We start from the raw sequence: 17,677 nt of genomic DNA on the forward strand, positions 1-17,677 counted from the left end.
TACTATTTGTCCAAGTCTGATTATTGTGTGGAATTAACAGGTTTTGTGCTTATGGCTCCAATTACAACCTCATACTGCTTTAATTAGTTGTGTAAAAATTAAAATAATATAACAGTGGTTATTTCCAAAACACTAATGGGTATAAATATTAATGAATCCTCCCAAAGTCCTTCTGAGTTAGGTGAGCACTATTATTATGATAAATATGCCTCTGAAAATTAGACACTGTCATAACTATCATCAGTAATACAGCTAATATTGTAGCTATGATATTTATTACTTAATTGAAATGGATTTACCAGTGTTAGAAATTGGTTTGCATAAACCTGTTTTGTTTCTGTGGCGATAAATATATTTCAAATTTACTTTTTTCATTCCCACCCAATGTTGTTTTCAGGAATAATGAAAATTTATAGTGATTACACTATGTAAAGTGAGTACAGTTAGAACATTTGTACCATAAAATAATGCTACCTGGTTTAGTGATTTGTTTAATTTTTGGTGTTTGTTGTGAACCAGTAGAATTTTTGAGTGGATCATTTTGAAGGGAAAAGCTTATGTTTATAGTTTTCATATCCTTTTTTTCATATGAATGCAGTTTTGAATCTTTGTTGCTTATAGACCGGAAAGACTCCTTCTCTATTGTAAAACTGCACAATATAAGGGCAGTGTTGACTATTATCAAAGGCTAGTAGCTAAACATTTTCAAGCCTAAAGCACCGTAACTTTGTTTAGTTATGAGAATTAGTTGCCCGTTATCAGGGTAAATAACCATAGTTTCACTTCCTACATAAAAAGAAGGAAAAAAATCAGTCTTCCAAGAATGTAAAGTTTATATTAGTTAAAATGTTTTTCTGTTATTACATGTGTGCGTGTGTGTATCTTCAAGCAAAAGATCTCTTTTTTTGATTCACCAGAGGACAGTAGTCATTCAGTGCTTCTGTAATTAGCAGAAGTCAAGCCATTAGTGAATTAGTGGAACCACATAGACCAGCCACTCATCAAATCTATTATGATTTGCTAAATATTGGGTCTTTTTCATGAAAACAACAACTTCAGATGCTTGCCATAGAATAAATATTACTAATACCATTCAGCTAATATTTAATCTTTCAGTGAAATGCTCACAGCTTGTGAAAATTGCACCATTTTTATAAGCATGTCTGTGTGGGGTTTTAGCTAGGTGATTCTGGGGCACCAGGGCTGAAAGTGGGGTCTGCCTTTTTTCTCCTTCTTCTTACAGATTCTTACGTCCTGTTTTGAGTCATATTATTTCAACAGCCATGATCAGTAGAGTAAATATCCTCATTTAATAATGTGCTTTTTATCCTATTTGTAGTGATAAGGAGAACAGAAGTGCTCCAGCTACATTTACATAACAAAAGCTAAGGCTTGTGTGTCCAGAAGTGTTGTATTAACAAGAAAGTACTGAGAACATAGGGGAGGTTAATTTTCTGGCTGATAGTTTACTTTGGATTTGAAGCTGAAGCAGCAGCTATTATTTGACAAAATTTAGAGGCAGTAATTTATTTTAAAAGGAGAGTGTTGTGGGGATTTTTTAATTATGAATCTGGTCGATGAAAATTACCCCTTGTGAAAGACTGCCTATCTTTTCTAATCTCAAAACCACCATGAATAAATTTCGTAATCTGCCATTTTCAACGCGGGCTGAACAGCAACAAGATAGAAAAAAGAGGATTTTCAAAGCCATCAGAGAAGGTTGACTCAAAAACATTTCTACACTTCCATTTGATTTTCTGTCAGACCTGGAGGTGTGCAGCTCACCCAGGACACCAGCACTTCACGGTCACCTTGTATTAAATAAACCAAAGCTGCTAATAAAGGAAGTCTGAGCAACTGGGAGATTTTCCTACCGATGAATCTCAGTTCAGGCAGAAGTAGCAATATCTCTGTCAGACATACTGACGTACCAAGTTTTTCTGTTGCATGTTGGTATCAGTAATTGGTTCAGCCTAATTAATATTTCATATCTGCAGTGGCACAGAGCGAGAGGGAAGTTTGCCACACAACTCTAGAGGGATTTATGGGTTTTCAAAACTCTATTACAGCGTTGTGCAAACACTGTCTTCTCAGGTGTGCGAACTGTCCTCAGTTGTGCCTTTGACAGCAGAGCCCTTTCGATCACAATCTTTTTTCTGCTGCACATGCTTACAAAATTAAAAATTCTTGCTGTGGGAGGGTGGATACCCATTTTAATTGAGTAAACATGTTATCAGGTGGTGGGAATATTTGTTCTTACTGCTCAGCAGTCATCGCTCTGTCCAATTTCTGTCACATTGTGTGTTTAGAATAGAAATTTTTGGATGCAGGCACAGGACAGTGGAACAATAATTGGTGACAAGTTTAATCCTAGACCTCCGTTTTGAAGGAGAAACTACAGAAACTAATTTCATGTTGGGAACTTTCAGGACCAATTTTGGACTAACTCAGGGGAAGAAAAGAGGTCAAACCTATTCTTTATTTTATTTGTTTCGGAGGAGCCTCATGGTTCATTTCAAATCTCTACAAAGCTCCAGCAGAAAATATGTTCCTTTATGTAGCCTTATTCTTTGCTCTTAGCAGCAATCCTTCTGCTTTGGCACAGCTCAGCTTAATTACAGAAAAATTTCCAGCTTAAACAAGAAGGTAGAGTGGGGTTAGGCACTCAAATACATGAACTGCAGGGACATTTTAGTAGTTAGGTTCCTTGGGCCATGGGACAAGGGGTTCCTAGTTAAAATTAAGGGTCTGGCATTGTAACTCTGGGTAGAAGCAGCAACAAAAAATGTAGAGTAAAACAGCATATCCCAAATATGTATACTTTTTCTTTATTCTCCATTCTTAATAAAGGGGAAATGATAGGCACTTAGTCTCAGCAAAGAGGAATGGGCGGGTGGAGCCTTCCTGTGTTTATTGTCCATGGAAAAAAGGTGTTTGCACCCCTTAAATGCAAGGAATGGATGCTCAACCCAGCATCACGTCTTCAGCAGGTAGTCTAGGAGTGGGATCATCTCAATGTTGAAGGAACTGGTGGGCACCCTGCTTTTATGGTGGGTAGATGCCATGGTTAGTTGTGGCCTGTAGCTCTTTACTGGAGCAAACAATAAAACCACATTTGGGATCCCAGTTTTTTAGCTCTGTTGCTCTCCATTATTGAGGGATGTTTTCAGCAAGAATTTGGTGCTTATGAAATGATAATCTAGATACATTCTTAAAACACAATATGATGTGTTTGCCTGAGCTGAGAGGCAAAGCTCTGCTGAGCAGGTCTTCCTGCAGTCCTTGGTCCCCACATTCCAGTTTTGCTAATGCATGCTCCCTCTGTAGCAATGGTTTCAGTAAAACTGCACCAAATCTCAATTTCTTACTGAGTCTCCATTCCAGGGAGTGTTGTTTAGTGTGATTATTTCAACAAAATACTAACTGCGTGAAATGGAGCGTATTAAAAACTGAGTATGCTGACTTCAGCTGCTGTGCCACCTCTGGGCTTTAACTATTTTCTGTGAAAAACAAAGGATTAAACTCTTGCTGTTCTTCTAATAATGTAGATAAATGGAGTTAGGACTAAACTTTAAGCCACCTGATTTGAGCTGGGAGACTTCAACACAAATTGCACAGACATGACTGAGTGCAAAATAGTGTTTCAGACTAAGCTGGACAGCCTTGCTCATGTAACAGAGGCCAACAAACTGTATCCTACATTTATTCACAGATGCAGATATACATCAGTGAACTGAAAAGCAAATCCACAGTTCCAGGGAAGACTAGAGTAATATCAAAAGTCAGAAATAATTAGCCTGTCATGCAAGAGTACATAGGTATATTATGTGTCAGTATCAGTTATCAGTCGTCTTCCTCTGTAAATATTTTCTTTAGCAAATGAGATTTTCATCAAACAGAGAAGGGAAAATAAAAAGACTCAAGGCAAAACGCTATGATAGAAAAATAACCCATTTTTCTTTGCTTGGATAACACTAGATTTTTCATTCTGCTTCCTTTTCTGAGTGTATAGATGATCTAACTTGAACAGGCAGACTGGTAGAGATTAATTTTCTAATAAAATTCACGAAACATTTAAAAATAACCTGCAATTTATTTTTTAATAAAACATAGGTAAGGTAATTGTACAAGGTCTCCTAGATAGTCAAAATCAGATAGACAGTCAGCAGTAAAATCACTGCAGTTTTCTTTCTTGCACTCCCGTGGGAACTCATCTTAGTGAAACACAGGGGAACCTTCTGTGCTTTAAGAAGAGTTAAATAAATGCAGCTATATAAAAATTATTGAAAGAAAAGATAGAACTTAATAAAGAACTAGGTTCCTTGCAACATACAGAAGCTTCAAAATTACATTAGAGGTGAGTTCCCGGTTTTAGCATAATTTTGCTTCCTAAGTTTTTAGGGACAATAAAAATCCCATTTTGTGCTGGATTGTGATAAGTATAGATGGTTGTTTTAAAATGTTAAGGAAAGAAATATATTAAGAATAAGATGCAAAATGGGAAAACAACAGTGATTTAAAAGGCATTAGAAAACAAAATGAGAAAGAATTTAATTGCAGTGTCTATGCAGAAACATAGGATACAGTCCCAGCCTGCAGGAGCTTTTAATCTACTACTTCTGATTTCCAGTCTCTTTTATTTCTTTCTTTCTTTTTAATCTCTGAAATAGGAAAAAAAAAAATATATTTAGTGCCCTCTTCTGGAAAACCAGATCTTACTGTGCAGAGCACCCCAATGAAATTCCTGTACTCAGAAGTACAAATCTTCTGATGCAAATGTTCTCCTCCCTAGCTGAGTTACATGCCTAAATCCAAGGAGTGTGCAGGTCTGTGTTTACCCTGAACAAGTGACTTTTATCTCTTTAACTCTCTGCAGAACTCTTTTTATCAGGGCTATGTTAAAACCGATAATTTACTTTCCTCCTTGGGCAGCTAATGACCCAGATTTGAAATCGGAATCTTCTATTCTCTTTTATTCTCTGATCAAAAAAAAAAGCTCCTTCTTGAAAAGAGAAACAAATCATAGGGCTTTAGTCAGGTCTTTAAAAGCATGAGTCCTCAGATTCTTACATGTGAGTAAGAGTACCCATACAGCAATGCTGTTGATGGTGGTGCTGTGAAGGGTTGTGCAGCAGGCAAGGAACAGGGGATGCTCTGTGCTTCTTCCTGTCCTGTTTGCTCTCCCCGCACTTTTTGAAGAGACCACTGTTGTGGTTTAGCCCCAGCCAGCAACTCAGCACCACGCAGCCACTCACTCCCCCTGCCCCGATGGGATGGGGGAGAGAATCGGAGGAGTAAGAGTGAGAAACACTCCTGGGTTGAGAGAAGAACAGTTTCATAATTGAAATAAAGTAAAATAGTAATGATAATAGTAACAATATAATAATGATAATAATAATAACAATATACCAAGCAAGTGATGCACAATGCAATTGCTCACCACCCGCCGACCGATACCCAGACAGTTCCCGAGCAGCGATCGCTGCTCCCCGGCCAAGCCCCCCCAGTTTCTATACTGAGCATGACGCCATATGGTATGGAATAGCCCTTTGGGCAGTTTGGATCAACTATTCTGGCTGTGCCCCCTCCCAGTTTCTTGTGCACCTGGCAGGGCATGGGAAGCTGAAGAAGTCCTTGACGAGCACAAGCAGTACTTAGCAACAACTAAAACATCAGTGTGTTATCTGCATGCTTCTCCTACTAAATCCAAAACACAGCACTATGCCTGCTACTAGGAAGAAAATTAACTCTATCCCAGCCAAAATGAGGACAACCACAGTCCATTTGCCCCTTGAAAGATGTCCACAACATCACAAGGATGACAGACAAAAAGCTCCGCTGTCTAATATGTGATTTCCGTTTATTTTTCCTTATGTCAGAAAATAGAAATGCCACCTCCAGTGAACTAGATCCACGTGTACATCGAGATACAGCTCAGAGTCTTCTGATCTCATATGAAACAAGAAAATGAATCTTTCACTGAACAGAGAGCGCATTTGTGGACCAAGGTCCCTGGCATATATCTGAATACTTTTATTCTCCTTTCACATCCACTTCGGTGCTCTTAAACTTCTGCTCTCTAATGCTTTTTGAAGGTCTCATCTTTCTTGTCTTGGATTCCTTTCTTTGAGTCTTCTAAGAGTGCCCTGAGCCTATGACAATCATTTCAATGACAGTGCTAACTTCTTTGTATTATTCACCCTCTCAACTGCTGTAGTAGAAAAAGCAGTTTTGATATGCTGAGAGTAAATTTTAATAGAAAGAACATATGCTGTGGTTCTGTAGTTGCTAATTTCTGCTGCTAAAGTGAATTATTTAAAAGTGAATAAATTAATTAGATACACTAAGCATTCAGCCCATTTTCATGGCTTGGTTCTCGCATAATTGCTACCAAGCTGCACCATTTGGATTGTAAACTTCACAAAAAAGAAGTTTCTACATCCAGTCTGCCCAGCTCAAAAAATGTTTAGGTTAAAGAAATCATTATCTAAGGTTTCATTAAAAGCATTGATTATTAAGCATTGATTTCTCATGCTGTCCTTCAGTCCTCAGACTCGTAACTCCAAAGTCAACAAAGGTGAGCGTCAGTCAAGTGAATGTAGATGTGAACAATGTAAACTCCTCATTTGCATCAGCTACCCTGGGCTGCCTTTATAATCAGCATACTCCAGGGTGTAAATCTGAGGCTAAAATAGACACCAAAGACTGGTCAGAGGAATCATACCCCGAACAGGCTTTTGGCACCATTGTCTGGGCAGAAGGTGTTGCTACATAAGCTTGTAGGTGCAAAAAGGGTAAATGCTTGTAAAGAATGACTGGAGAGGTCAACGGCAGGGACATACCTCAAGGCAGACAGCTGCAAAGAGAGTGGCTCCAAGCTGCAAACTGCGAGAGCCTAGGAAAGTGTTTTTGGGAAGGATGACTATAAATAAGCTAACTCTAGTTTTCTTTCTGAATCGGCTTTGAGCTACTGTCTGAGCCAGGATAGTGAATTGGGTGGACTTTGGGTCTGACCCAATACAGATATTATTATGACCATAGATATTACAAGAAAATCACAGCTGTATGTTTTGTGTGTGTTTGTACAGATTTGAAGGTTTTCTGTGTTTCCTAGGTTTGGGGTAATTGTTGTCTCCTCCTAAAACTTTTATTTGGCCCTAGGCTACTTTTGTACTCCTATCCTTATTACAAAATAATGCAAAGATTTTTTTTTATCTTTTACTTCTTTTCCTTAGATATATTGTATGGTACGTTAGAATTGCAACATTAACTTTGTACTAGATAATTTAATTCTCATTTCCTAGTTTCTGAACAGGACTATAAAACAGGCAAATGCGGTGCTTGGAGAATTTCCATCCAGTCTTACACTATGCCTGCTGCAGAGTGGGAGGGGAACCTGGGAGTTTATACCATGTGATGTGAATACTGATAAAAGTTTATAAAAAAGATCAACAACAAAACGACCTCATTATTCATAACCTTCATTTGTAATTCTTAATAACTTGATTGCAGATGCTTCCCAATAACCTGAGCAACAACGAGTGGACAAAGTCTGGTGCAAAAATCCTACCAAGTGTTTTGTTGCTGCCATTTTATTTACCATTTAAAAACGGAGCAGTCGTCCTTTAAGCCAGTGACTGCAAGTGCTTGCTGGTGCTGCTGGTGCCAGTGGAGCGCTGTGAGGGACAGGTGGCTCGGGAGCAAAAGGAGGCTTTTATAATTGCTTGGCAGGGCAGAGCTGTATTAGAGTGCAGCAGCAGTTGGCAGATTGGATTAACGCTCTCCTAGGGATGAGATCTGGCACACGAGCTGTATGTTAATACCTGTAGCCTAAGTTGGTTCTGGAGCTGCATTTGTAACAAAAAGAGCATCCACTTTACCTCCACCATGTCACAAAGTCATAAATCCTAAAGCCGGCCTTGAAATTCCCTTTTGGTATCGTCAGCAGTATAAGGCTCTCAAAAGTGTAATTTGGAAACAAATCTTTTAATAAAGAATTATTATCATGAAACAACTGAGATAGATAATCAGTTTGTGGAACATGAAGTAACAGCATTATCTTACAATACTGCAGTCCATCTATTACTGTAGTAGATGTTGCCATCACACTTTATTTATGGTTATTTTGCAAACTAGAGATGACACTATTTGCGAAGGAGTAACTCCTTGGCCTTGCTGGTTCAGAAACCTTTGGTTCGGTGGCTGGAGAAATCAGCTTCTAATCCCAGCACTCCCCCTGTATGTTTGTGGGACAGATTTACATATTAACCGTGCGTGTTGCCTGCAGCGTGTGACCCTATTGCAATCGGCTTGAGCTTGAGTTACAAACACTTCTGAAATGCAAGTCCCTGTGGCATGAATGTGCTGTCTCTTCCCGATGTCATCTTGTGAGATTGTTGCTGCTCCAAGGAAGGCTCTCCAGCGTGGGTGGCAGGGCATTGACAGCACTGTATGACTGTAGAGCTGTTCTGGGTGTCCTCTACAAGCCAAGGACAAGCTTATAGAGAAGGGCTCCTTCAGGCTTGTATTGCAATGATTTAATTTTCAGTCTTAGATATTAATTTTTTAAAAGATTTGAAAAACAGAGCCATGCAAAGACTCCTCCTGATGATCCACTGCCTAGTGTGTTCTTCCACTCTCCATCCCTTGTACATCGTATTTTATTCCTTTCTTCCAAATCAATTGCTAAAATTTCTTCCTGGTTCTGGAGATATCCAGCTGCTGATCCTTCATTTCTTATGACATTGGGTAGTGGTGGAGCAGCTCCTTATTCACACTAGTGTGGCTGGGATGAGGTGCTGACCCACTGGGTCCCTCTGAGACACTGACCGCTTAGTGTTGGCTGTGTCATTTCACCCAGGCACAGTTGCGCTGCTGGGTCGGGATCCTCCCCTCCTCTTTCTAAGAAAAATGGTTTCTTCCCATAACTCAACTGAAATACGTGCATTCCCCATGTATATATCTTGCTCCTTTTGCCCGAAGGTTAATTTAAGTTAGTTCCTCTGGAATACAGAGACAATTACAGCAAAGGCAACCAGTTACCAAATGCTCTGTATGTGGATTGATCCAGAGACCCCTTTTTCTTATCACCTCCCGTGCTCAAGCCTATTTCCCCCATCTCTGCCCTTTCCTGAGCTCCCCGGACCATCCTGGAGTGTCACAGCACTCTCAGTGTGCACTTTCTGTGGCTGTGACCACATTACACGTGTGGCTGATCAGCTGGATACAGTGCAGTGGGTAAGAGCATCCCAAATCAGGTGTTTGATAACAGCTGTGGGTTATTTGGCTGCTAGCTGAACCAATGCACAGGAAATGCTCGTTGATAGCATTTCATTATGGTTTTCCTAATTTATTAGAGGCACAAAGAGAAATGAGCAACGTTCCTTGGAGGGCTGTAGAAACAGGTTGACACACGGCATGAGACGATGTTAGAGGTACATTACTTGGGAAGTGATAAACTATAAAGGGATAATTCAATATAGAGACAAAAAAGAATTTGCTGTCTCAGAAGAAAACAAAATAGGTCAGTATCACAATGAATTTGAAAGGTAAGAATGTTGAAAAGACCTTAAATTATATGGCTTTATTGATTTGTTTGGTTCTTGCAAGCAATTGAGCTTCACTGAGTGTAGGGTACAAAATACCAGTATGGATTTTGGTGTGGGTTTTTTTATTACAGTGACACAAAAGGAATAGATAGCATGTGGTTTTTCAGAGAATCTAATTCCAGGCTGGTTACTATGGAGTGCCTATTAGCAATAAAATGGTGGTAATACTTTGCTAAAATAGTTGGGCTGGGGAGAATACTGCTGACCAGTCTGTCTCCACCAATAGAAAAAAATGAAAAGACGATTACCTAATGGCCCACAAACCATGCCTCAGCCAGAGGTAACCCATTGTGCTCTAAATCACAAATACATGGGAGAATGAAAGATCAGAAATTGAACAAAACATTACCAAGAATTTGCGGGTCAGTTACAGGAATGGATTTTTTACCTCTTTGGAGTGGCAGTTCAACACGTAATGGGAAAATAAGGTTTTCTTCTCAACAGAACAGAAGGGTTCAATTTATTCATCAGTCTTCAAGTTGTACAGCCCCAACAAAATCAATGGTATCATAAAGAATTTTGATCAAGGCAAATGATGTTGATTCATTAAGTGAAAATATAGTCTTTGATGTTGACTTTCAACAAAAATACAGAAAATTCTGCAACCAGGTACAGTGACCTGCTTTAATTCTCTACAGAATACCATAAAGAAATATGGCAGTGAGGTATTTTTAGTCAGACAATTTTCCTTCTATCTGCTGGAAGATTTGTATGAATGACATCGTTACCCTCTAAAGATAACACAATATTTGCTTGTTGGTGACTGACCAATAGAAGAATCAATGTGACAGTGTGGTAGTGACTTAGGTCATCATTTACTGTACACGGTATGTGCATGTAGTAGAAGGAAACACAACCTCTGGCTAATGTTTGTGTGTGATTTTCCTTCTGAACTTGTTTTTCCCTCCCTTTCATGCCATGGTTAGATAACAGGGTACCAAATACGTGAGCTGTTTGCCAATGCAGAGCAGCAGCCCTCCTGCATTCTACTTTATTCTCTTTTCCCTCTTAATTTGTCAACTTCAGAGCATGGTTAAATATCACAGATATTAAAGGCCAAATGGCAAATCATCTTTTACCTGCATATTTTGCACCACAGCATGAGTTACCATTTAAGGGTGCCAGGAGCATTTTGAAAGGTGGAGTATGTAATTATGTCAAATGTTTGGGATTATTCAATCGTTTTGATATTCATATGTGCATTTGGGGATTTGTCTGCTCGTAGCACAAGTAGGAAAATGGGCTATGTAATCTACTTCCAGCAAATGTCTTTTTAGAGACTCTTGGTGGGAAACCCTTTTCAGGGATCTGGCAGTTCCTGTTCCACCAGCCACTTGTGCTGTATTTTTACTGTCTTACTATAGAGTATAAAAGAGAATAGATTATAAAGACAATTTGGGTCTGCTAAGAATCCTGAGGGGATCTATTATTTGGAGATATACTTTCTTGTTACAGAATAAAAAGTGATTCCTTTTAACCAGATAACTACTGAGTGGTTTATGATTCATTACATTAAAATATATTCTTGCCATTTTCAAACCTTGACCAACCGTTGTACAGTTTTATTTCCAAGGACTGTTTAGAGTGTTCATTTTTACTTGGGGTTGCTGGGGTGACTTTTTGGATGAAATGTGTGATTCCTGAAAAAGAAGAAAGACACTAAATACTAGAAATTTTGTATTAAGCCTTGCAAACTGCTTTATAACACAGCTTGCACTTCTACTCTGCCTTGTAGCTGTTCCCTTTCAAACTCTAAGTTTTATGGGATTTTTTGTGAGTTTTCTAGGTAATTCTTTAATGTAAATAACACTACTGCATGAAGGACCAGGTGGCTCTATGGAGTCATTTGGAAAATGGATGCAAAGGATGTTTTATTCCCGTATTTGTCAAGTAAGTAATAATCATGAGACCGTGACAACCAGTCCACCTGGGTTTAATCTCAGATCTGTGAACTGTTTAATATGCTGAGTGGTAACACCCTAAATTAGCTGTTTTGATAGAACAGCCTGTTGGAAGATGAGGGGATTGGGCTGATTTGGGGACACTTCCAATAAGGGCTTTTTACTCCCCTCTTCGCTTATAAACCTCCTTGAAGGAAAGTCTATGTGTGCCTCTTGTTTGTATTGATTCAGCACCTTGTCATATGAACATAAAAGAAAGCCTTTCAATAAATGCTGATTACTGCTGGTATGAGCATGGTGTGAGCCCACAGTGTGACAGAAACTGGCACAGAAGATGGAAGTGTAAACTAAACTCTTCCTTTTTTTGTGATGCTAGTGATAAATCTTTAGCAGCAGTGTAATCTTTCATACCAGCTAAAATATGCTGAAAACACATTTCACAATCTCCTTCTAAAAATTCCCTAATTTCCCTCTAAAACCTTTTCCTAATCCTTTGTGAGTTGCATGGGCAGTGCCAAACTGAAAATAAAGGTGACAATTTCAAACTTTTAACAAGAAGTTAATGAAGGCAAAGGCTCTGTGTATCCAGCTTGTGTCTGTGTGACAAACCAGGTGTAATGTCAGGAGGTAAGGTAAGGATTCTGCCTGTCTTTTTGGACTTATGTCAGGTATTTGTGCAGTTGTTTTGGGGCAAGAACAAGAACTATGGATTCCAATTTAAAGTATATGAATAGTCTCAATGAATGAATGAGTCCAAATTCATTCTGTTCTTCATTAACGTATATTTTCTGTTTAAGTAAGCCCTGCTGGACTAGGACTTGTATCCTTGGAGATGAAGCAAGTGCTGTCAAGAAGGCTTTACTCTATCATTCACACCATACTTTGCTCTGCAGTGATGTGGCACAGAAATTGCTTCTTCCATTTTGTTTCTATATCGTGTAGGAACCACAATTTACTTCTTATTTTGGAATTTGGTGGCAGGGGAGAGGCAGATACTCTTCTCTGCTCCTATGTGTGCTGCAGTGTTTGCATTTCCACTGTCATCTGGTCAGGTCCAGGTTTCTTTTGTTGATTACATACAATGAGGTCAGTGGCTTCACAGCAAAGTCTTGTCATATATAATTAGTCCTGTATTTTTCTGAATTTTAGAGAGATAATTGCCTTTCCAAGACTTAAGTGGAAACAGATAAATCCATCTCTTAGACCAATTATGATTTCAGTGTAAACCTACACATGTTGCAGAGCATAATGTAGATTGAAAGTAAGCAAGATCTGTGCTGTGACCTGGGATGAGAAGCCCAGTGGGAGAGTGTTTCTGGCACAGTGGTTTTAGCATAATGACTTTTACAGCGCTCATTGGTACACAGCTGGCATGGGAACTTTTGTGACACAGTTATGGTAATACCTAGAACCCTTCAGAGCGGTCTCAAACCTGTTCTAACTTACGTTGGCAGGATGACTTGGCACACAGGGTCTACAGAGCAAAACGGTTGCCAAAAACTGTGCTACCTTCAAATATGCCTCTCTACTGAGAGGAGCTGTGTGCTTCTGGGATCCAGCCAAACATCAGGGCTAAGAGCATCAAATCAGTGCAATGGCTTTTACCACAACCCTTGGATAGAGAAGGGGAACACAGAGAGTTAATACAGTTATTTTTGTTGGCTAAGCCTCAGAAACAGAGAGTTTAAATGAAATGAATGCTAACTTTTAAGCACTGTCCAGTCTCTGAGCCTTAGCTTTGGATTTCAGAAGAATGCTCAGCTCTTCCCTGCACTTTTCCCTGGTGTGAGGTTTTCCTACTGGTAAGTGAATAGTCCAATTCAGCTTGACCCCAGCAGAAATTTTAGTTGAGATATTAAGCAGACATAGTCATCCTCTCAAAAAGTTAAAATAGCTTCATTTGATTTGCATATCTAAGAGGAAAGCAGCCATTTAATTTCTCAGAAAGACATTAAGTGATGTTTCTCTTGGATTCCTGTCTGCTTAGGAGGGTTGCTTGCAGTGTGTTTTCCAAACAGGTTTAAAATAGTAGGAATGAGAAGGACTTTTGAGCTGCATGCAGCCTGGTCCTTAAAAATTATAATAATAATAAATGTCTGATCCTGAAATCTTTGCCATACAAGTAGTTGTTGTTTATGTGAGCAAACCTACTGATTTTAAGGATTTATTAGAGAAAGGATTGCTCCTGTGAATGAACTCTGCCAGCTGCAAGCCTTTGAAGACTACATGCTACAGGCACAGCTGGTGTGAGATATTTTAGTCTGGCCAAAGAGCCAAGAGGATGACAAATGATGTTCAGAAAATAAAGGAGTTCTTTGAGAGTCCCACAACTTCTGTTTTCCCCACTCCTAAACTCTTTCAGCAAAGAAAATGTTTTACCTCAGTCTCCATTAATGGCTCTAAGACAGCTCTAAACTCTCTAGCATGGCTGTGGGAACTCTGTACCACAAGCAGGGACATCAGCAGATGTCCTGCTCAAAACTTCCCTGGCTGTTTCTTTTCCTTCCAGCCTGCCACATTTCTCTATTTTGCCCTGAAGGGGTCTGCTCATACTCATTTGGGGGGCTGGCTTCTGACTCTGCTTCTGGTAGGCTTGTTACTTTGAACACCAGTCCTTGCCTCAGATCACAGTTTATATATCTACATCATTTTCTACATCCTACTGCCAGAATATTTGTAGACAAAAAGTGCTCAGTATTTAATGGTAATGTATTATTAGTTTTTTCAGCTCTGTAGACAAATTTAGTCTTCCAGTGCATTTTCTTTAAGGAATTGTAGCAGTTTTAGAACTTTACCAAAGCTGGAATAAAATCTAAGGCCACATGCATCAGCCAGGTCTCCAGTATCAGCATTATAAGATTCAAGACCTCTTTGATATGGTTGGGTGTAGATGAGATAATGGTAGTTTATTTGACATCATCTGAAACAGGTGGTTCTAAAAAGGACACCTGTACTAAAATAAATGCTAGCTTGAAGTGAATTTGCTTGTGTTCCTAGACCTTCCCTGATATCAATATACCAGAGACTCACCTTGCTGGAGGATTCTTTATGTATCTGAATGCCTAAAAGGAGATATGATTTTGGGATGTAACCTGATGATGTCCTCGTAATGAAGGGAGTGAATTGCACAGGGGAAGAAGGGTATCACATCAATCTCGCATCAGTCTCTGCATTTCATAGGTAGAAATCCAGTGCTTCCACCTCTATACTCTGGTGGTAGCTTTTTTTCAGAGGGTTCACGAAGTAGTGTAAGGATTTAGTGTTTGGATTCAAACTGTAACAGAGAAGTTTGTTTTAATATCTACAGAATGATGTGCCTTGTGTTTTTCTGCCTCTCTACTGAGCCCCCAAAAGATGTAAGCCTGTTATATATGCCACTGTGCAGGCTTGTCCTCGAGAGTGATAGATAGTAAGTCATGCTTACTTGTCTGCGATGCTAGCAATGTGCTTGGGATGGCCACTGCCGAGTCTGGCAACGCCATCCAGGACATACCATGGTTTCTTGGCATGAGTAAAAAAAAATAATTATGCAAAACCAGAGGCATCTAGGAAAAATAATTTTGATCAGACAAACTTGATTGGTGAAGCAAGTATTCAAGAAGTTCCTCCTTTGTCCTCTGGGACAGGATGCTTTATGAGAGCTACTGGAGAGCAAGTGGCTTAAAGATTTAAGTAGAAGTCAAACAAAATTATTGTTAGGAGACTTATTTATTTATTTAGTAGCATACAGTAATAGGCCAGAATTGCAACAGTGAGTGCCTGTAAAAATGTGTATAAATAGACCTTTCACACTAGTGCCCTGACTCTTGTGTTTCTCAGCATTGCTCACCTTGGGCAACCACAAATCACTGTTAGGGATTGCATTGTCACTAGCAGAAAATCACCAACTCTTAAATCACTGACCTTGACTCTGGTATTATTATTTACTACTTAGAAAGTAAGTAATAAAGTCTCCCTTAACTGAGATGACCTGCCGTGCAAGCTGACAAGCTCCTCCCCAAGGCCCAAAGAGTACCAACTGATAGGAAGATGCAACTTAGCAGGTCAAACAAACGTGAGGTCAGCTTTATGCCCTAAGTCAATAAGGTTTTATTTGCTGACTGACAGGAGTCTTACAACCTACTCTGAGATCACCCAGCATCACTCCTTTCATTTATGTAGGAATAAAGAAAAAAATTATGCATTGTATCCCTGTTGTGTCTAGTTATAATGATGGAGAATGTCTCCAGCTGACCAAGGTGTCCTCATTAATGATTGTTCTATATTTAGCCCTTGCAGAGACCATGTGCCCTCAGTTTAATCAAAGACCTGGTAGTCATGGTAACGACACAGAGCATCTGGATGTATACGATTTGCCAAACACTGTAATAAAGTGCAAGATAGAACACACAACAGTGTTAGGTGAATGAATGTATTGTTCTTTTCTACTACAGATTTTGAAGTGTATATAAGAGCTCCCTAGCCCTAAATGCTAGATGGTTTTGCAGAAAAAGAGCCCTATTAACACAGGTGACAATTACTAATCTCTTTTTTGTTTTGTTTTGTTTCTTAATTTCATTTTGCAGGTGTATCAGCATTCATATACGGCATACTATGTCCTCAGCAAAATACCTCATGGGTAAGCAATTTTTCAATGTCTTCATTTTAAAACTCAGCCATTAAGAATTCTGCAAAATAATGTGTATTGTGACAAATGGTTTCCTGTGACAGCCCTTTGCAATGGTCTGGCATTCAGCTGCAGCATCCACTGAGCTGTATGTTGTACAAAAGATGACATAGTCTGGAAACAGAAGTACTCAGCTTCCCCGGAGAGTCAGACTACATGAATTTCATATTCCAGTTTTCAAGTTTTTGGCTAGAATATAGATGTGTTGGTGTCTGGCTGGGAGCCGTGGCTGGCCACTCACCAGAGCACTGTCAGAGGATCTATCCAGGGGTTTTTAGTCCCTTAAATTTGGTCAGAATTGAAGCATTGCCCTTCAGTTTTGGGTCTCCTGGCAGATTCCCTTGGTACAAATGCTCCTTCTAGCATCTCATCTGAAGGCAGATAGACCAGTAGTCTGTTCCCAGGATCCCAATGCTGCTTAGATATATGCATTCATAATTATACTGAAGCTACAAGCCTTTGGGTTTATAGTTTATCTTTTCAGAGAGTGTGAGGTAAGTGCAAACAAACAAGAACATCACCTAGGCTTTACACAGCATTTCTAATCTTAATGAAAGCATACTGCTTTACTTAAAGCACGTAGTATGAAAGGTTATGTAGCATTACAAGTAATAAACTCCCATCACACAATTGCTCTTCATTTAGGTCCCCCGATCCACTGGAGGTCCTGAGGTAGGCTCAGTGTTTAACATAGGCATCAGTTAGCTTGAGGGGATCCTTCTTTAGCTTTGATTAGTTGCAGTTTTTTAAATCCTCCTTTCTCAGCTTTGTCTTTGTGGCGCTGCCGGTTACCTGCATCTCATCTCACCTGTCTTGTTTCTCTAGAGTTTAGCCCATAGTTTCTACCTGCTTTTCCCTTAAAAGGTACTGGTTTTTATATACTTTAAGGACTGGCTGAACTCATCAGGATGGGACACCACCATTCCAACAAGATGTGTGTAAGCGTATGATGATACATGGTGTTTCAGAGTGACATTTCCATAGCACCAGTGGAAATGCATAAGTTGCACAGCAAAATTCCTCAAATCATTCTCAGTAAATACAAAGCTAAAAGCCAGGAAGCTGATGCCAGGTTGTATGTTTTAAGTATCATATTGGTGATAACTGTGCGGGAACGGTAAAAAGCGACAATATAGTTGTGCTCTGCCATTTCTGTAGAACTCTGGTTATAAAACATATAATTTCAGTATCTGCTATGCTTCTTCACTAAGTTGTCATTTCTGTATGGCTAAAGAGGTAGTAGATGGTTTGGATCCTTGCAATAGCTGGGAAAACGTGCAAAGTTTAAAAAAATCTGCCTGGTTTATACACAGGGTGATCATAGGATCACCAGATAACTCAGGCTGGAAAGGTTTTTCCAAGGTCCAGCCTCCTGCTGAAAGCAGGAGCTTTGAGTTCAGAGCTTTATCTAGTTGGGTTTTGAAAACCTGCAGGGATGGGGACTGCGCAGCCTTGCTGGGCAACCTGTCCCACTGCCTGACTGTCCTCACAGGGAGAAAGTT

General features: G+C 39.5%; 1 protein-coding gene across 1 annotated transcript in view; it reads left to right on the forward strand.

The window, feature by feature from the left end:
* DPP6 (dipeptidyl peptidase like 6) overlaps nucleotides 1–17,677 on the forward strand; it is a 425,888-nt gene that overhangs the window by 284,092 nt on the left and 124,119 nt on the right. The window contains exon 6 of the mRNA XM_075704683.1: nucleotides 16,075–16,127. Within this exon, the coding sequence (XP_075560798.1) occupies nucleotides 16,075–16,127 (53 nt within the window). The remainder of the gene's footprint in view (nucleotides 1–16,074; nucleotides 16,128–17,677) is intronic.

This window comes from Pelecanus crispus, chromosome 2, assembly GCF_030463565.1.
Source record: "Pelecanus crispus isolate bPelCri1 chromosome 2, bPelCri1.pri, whole genome shotgun sequence".
NCBI lineage: Eukaryota > Metazoa > Chordata > Aves > Pelecaniformes > Pelecanidae > Pelecanus > Pelecanus crispus.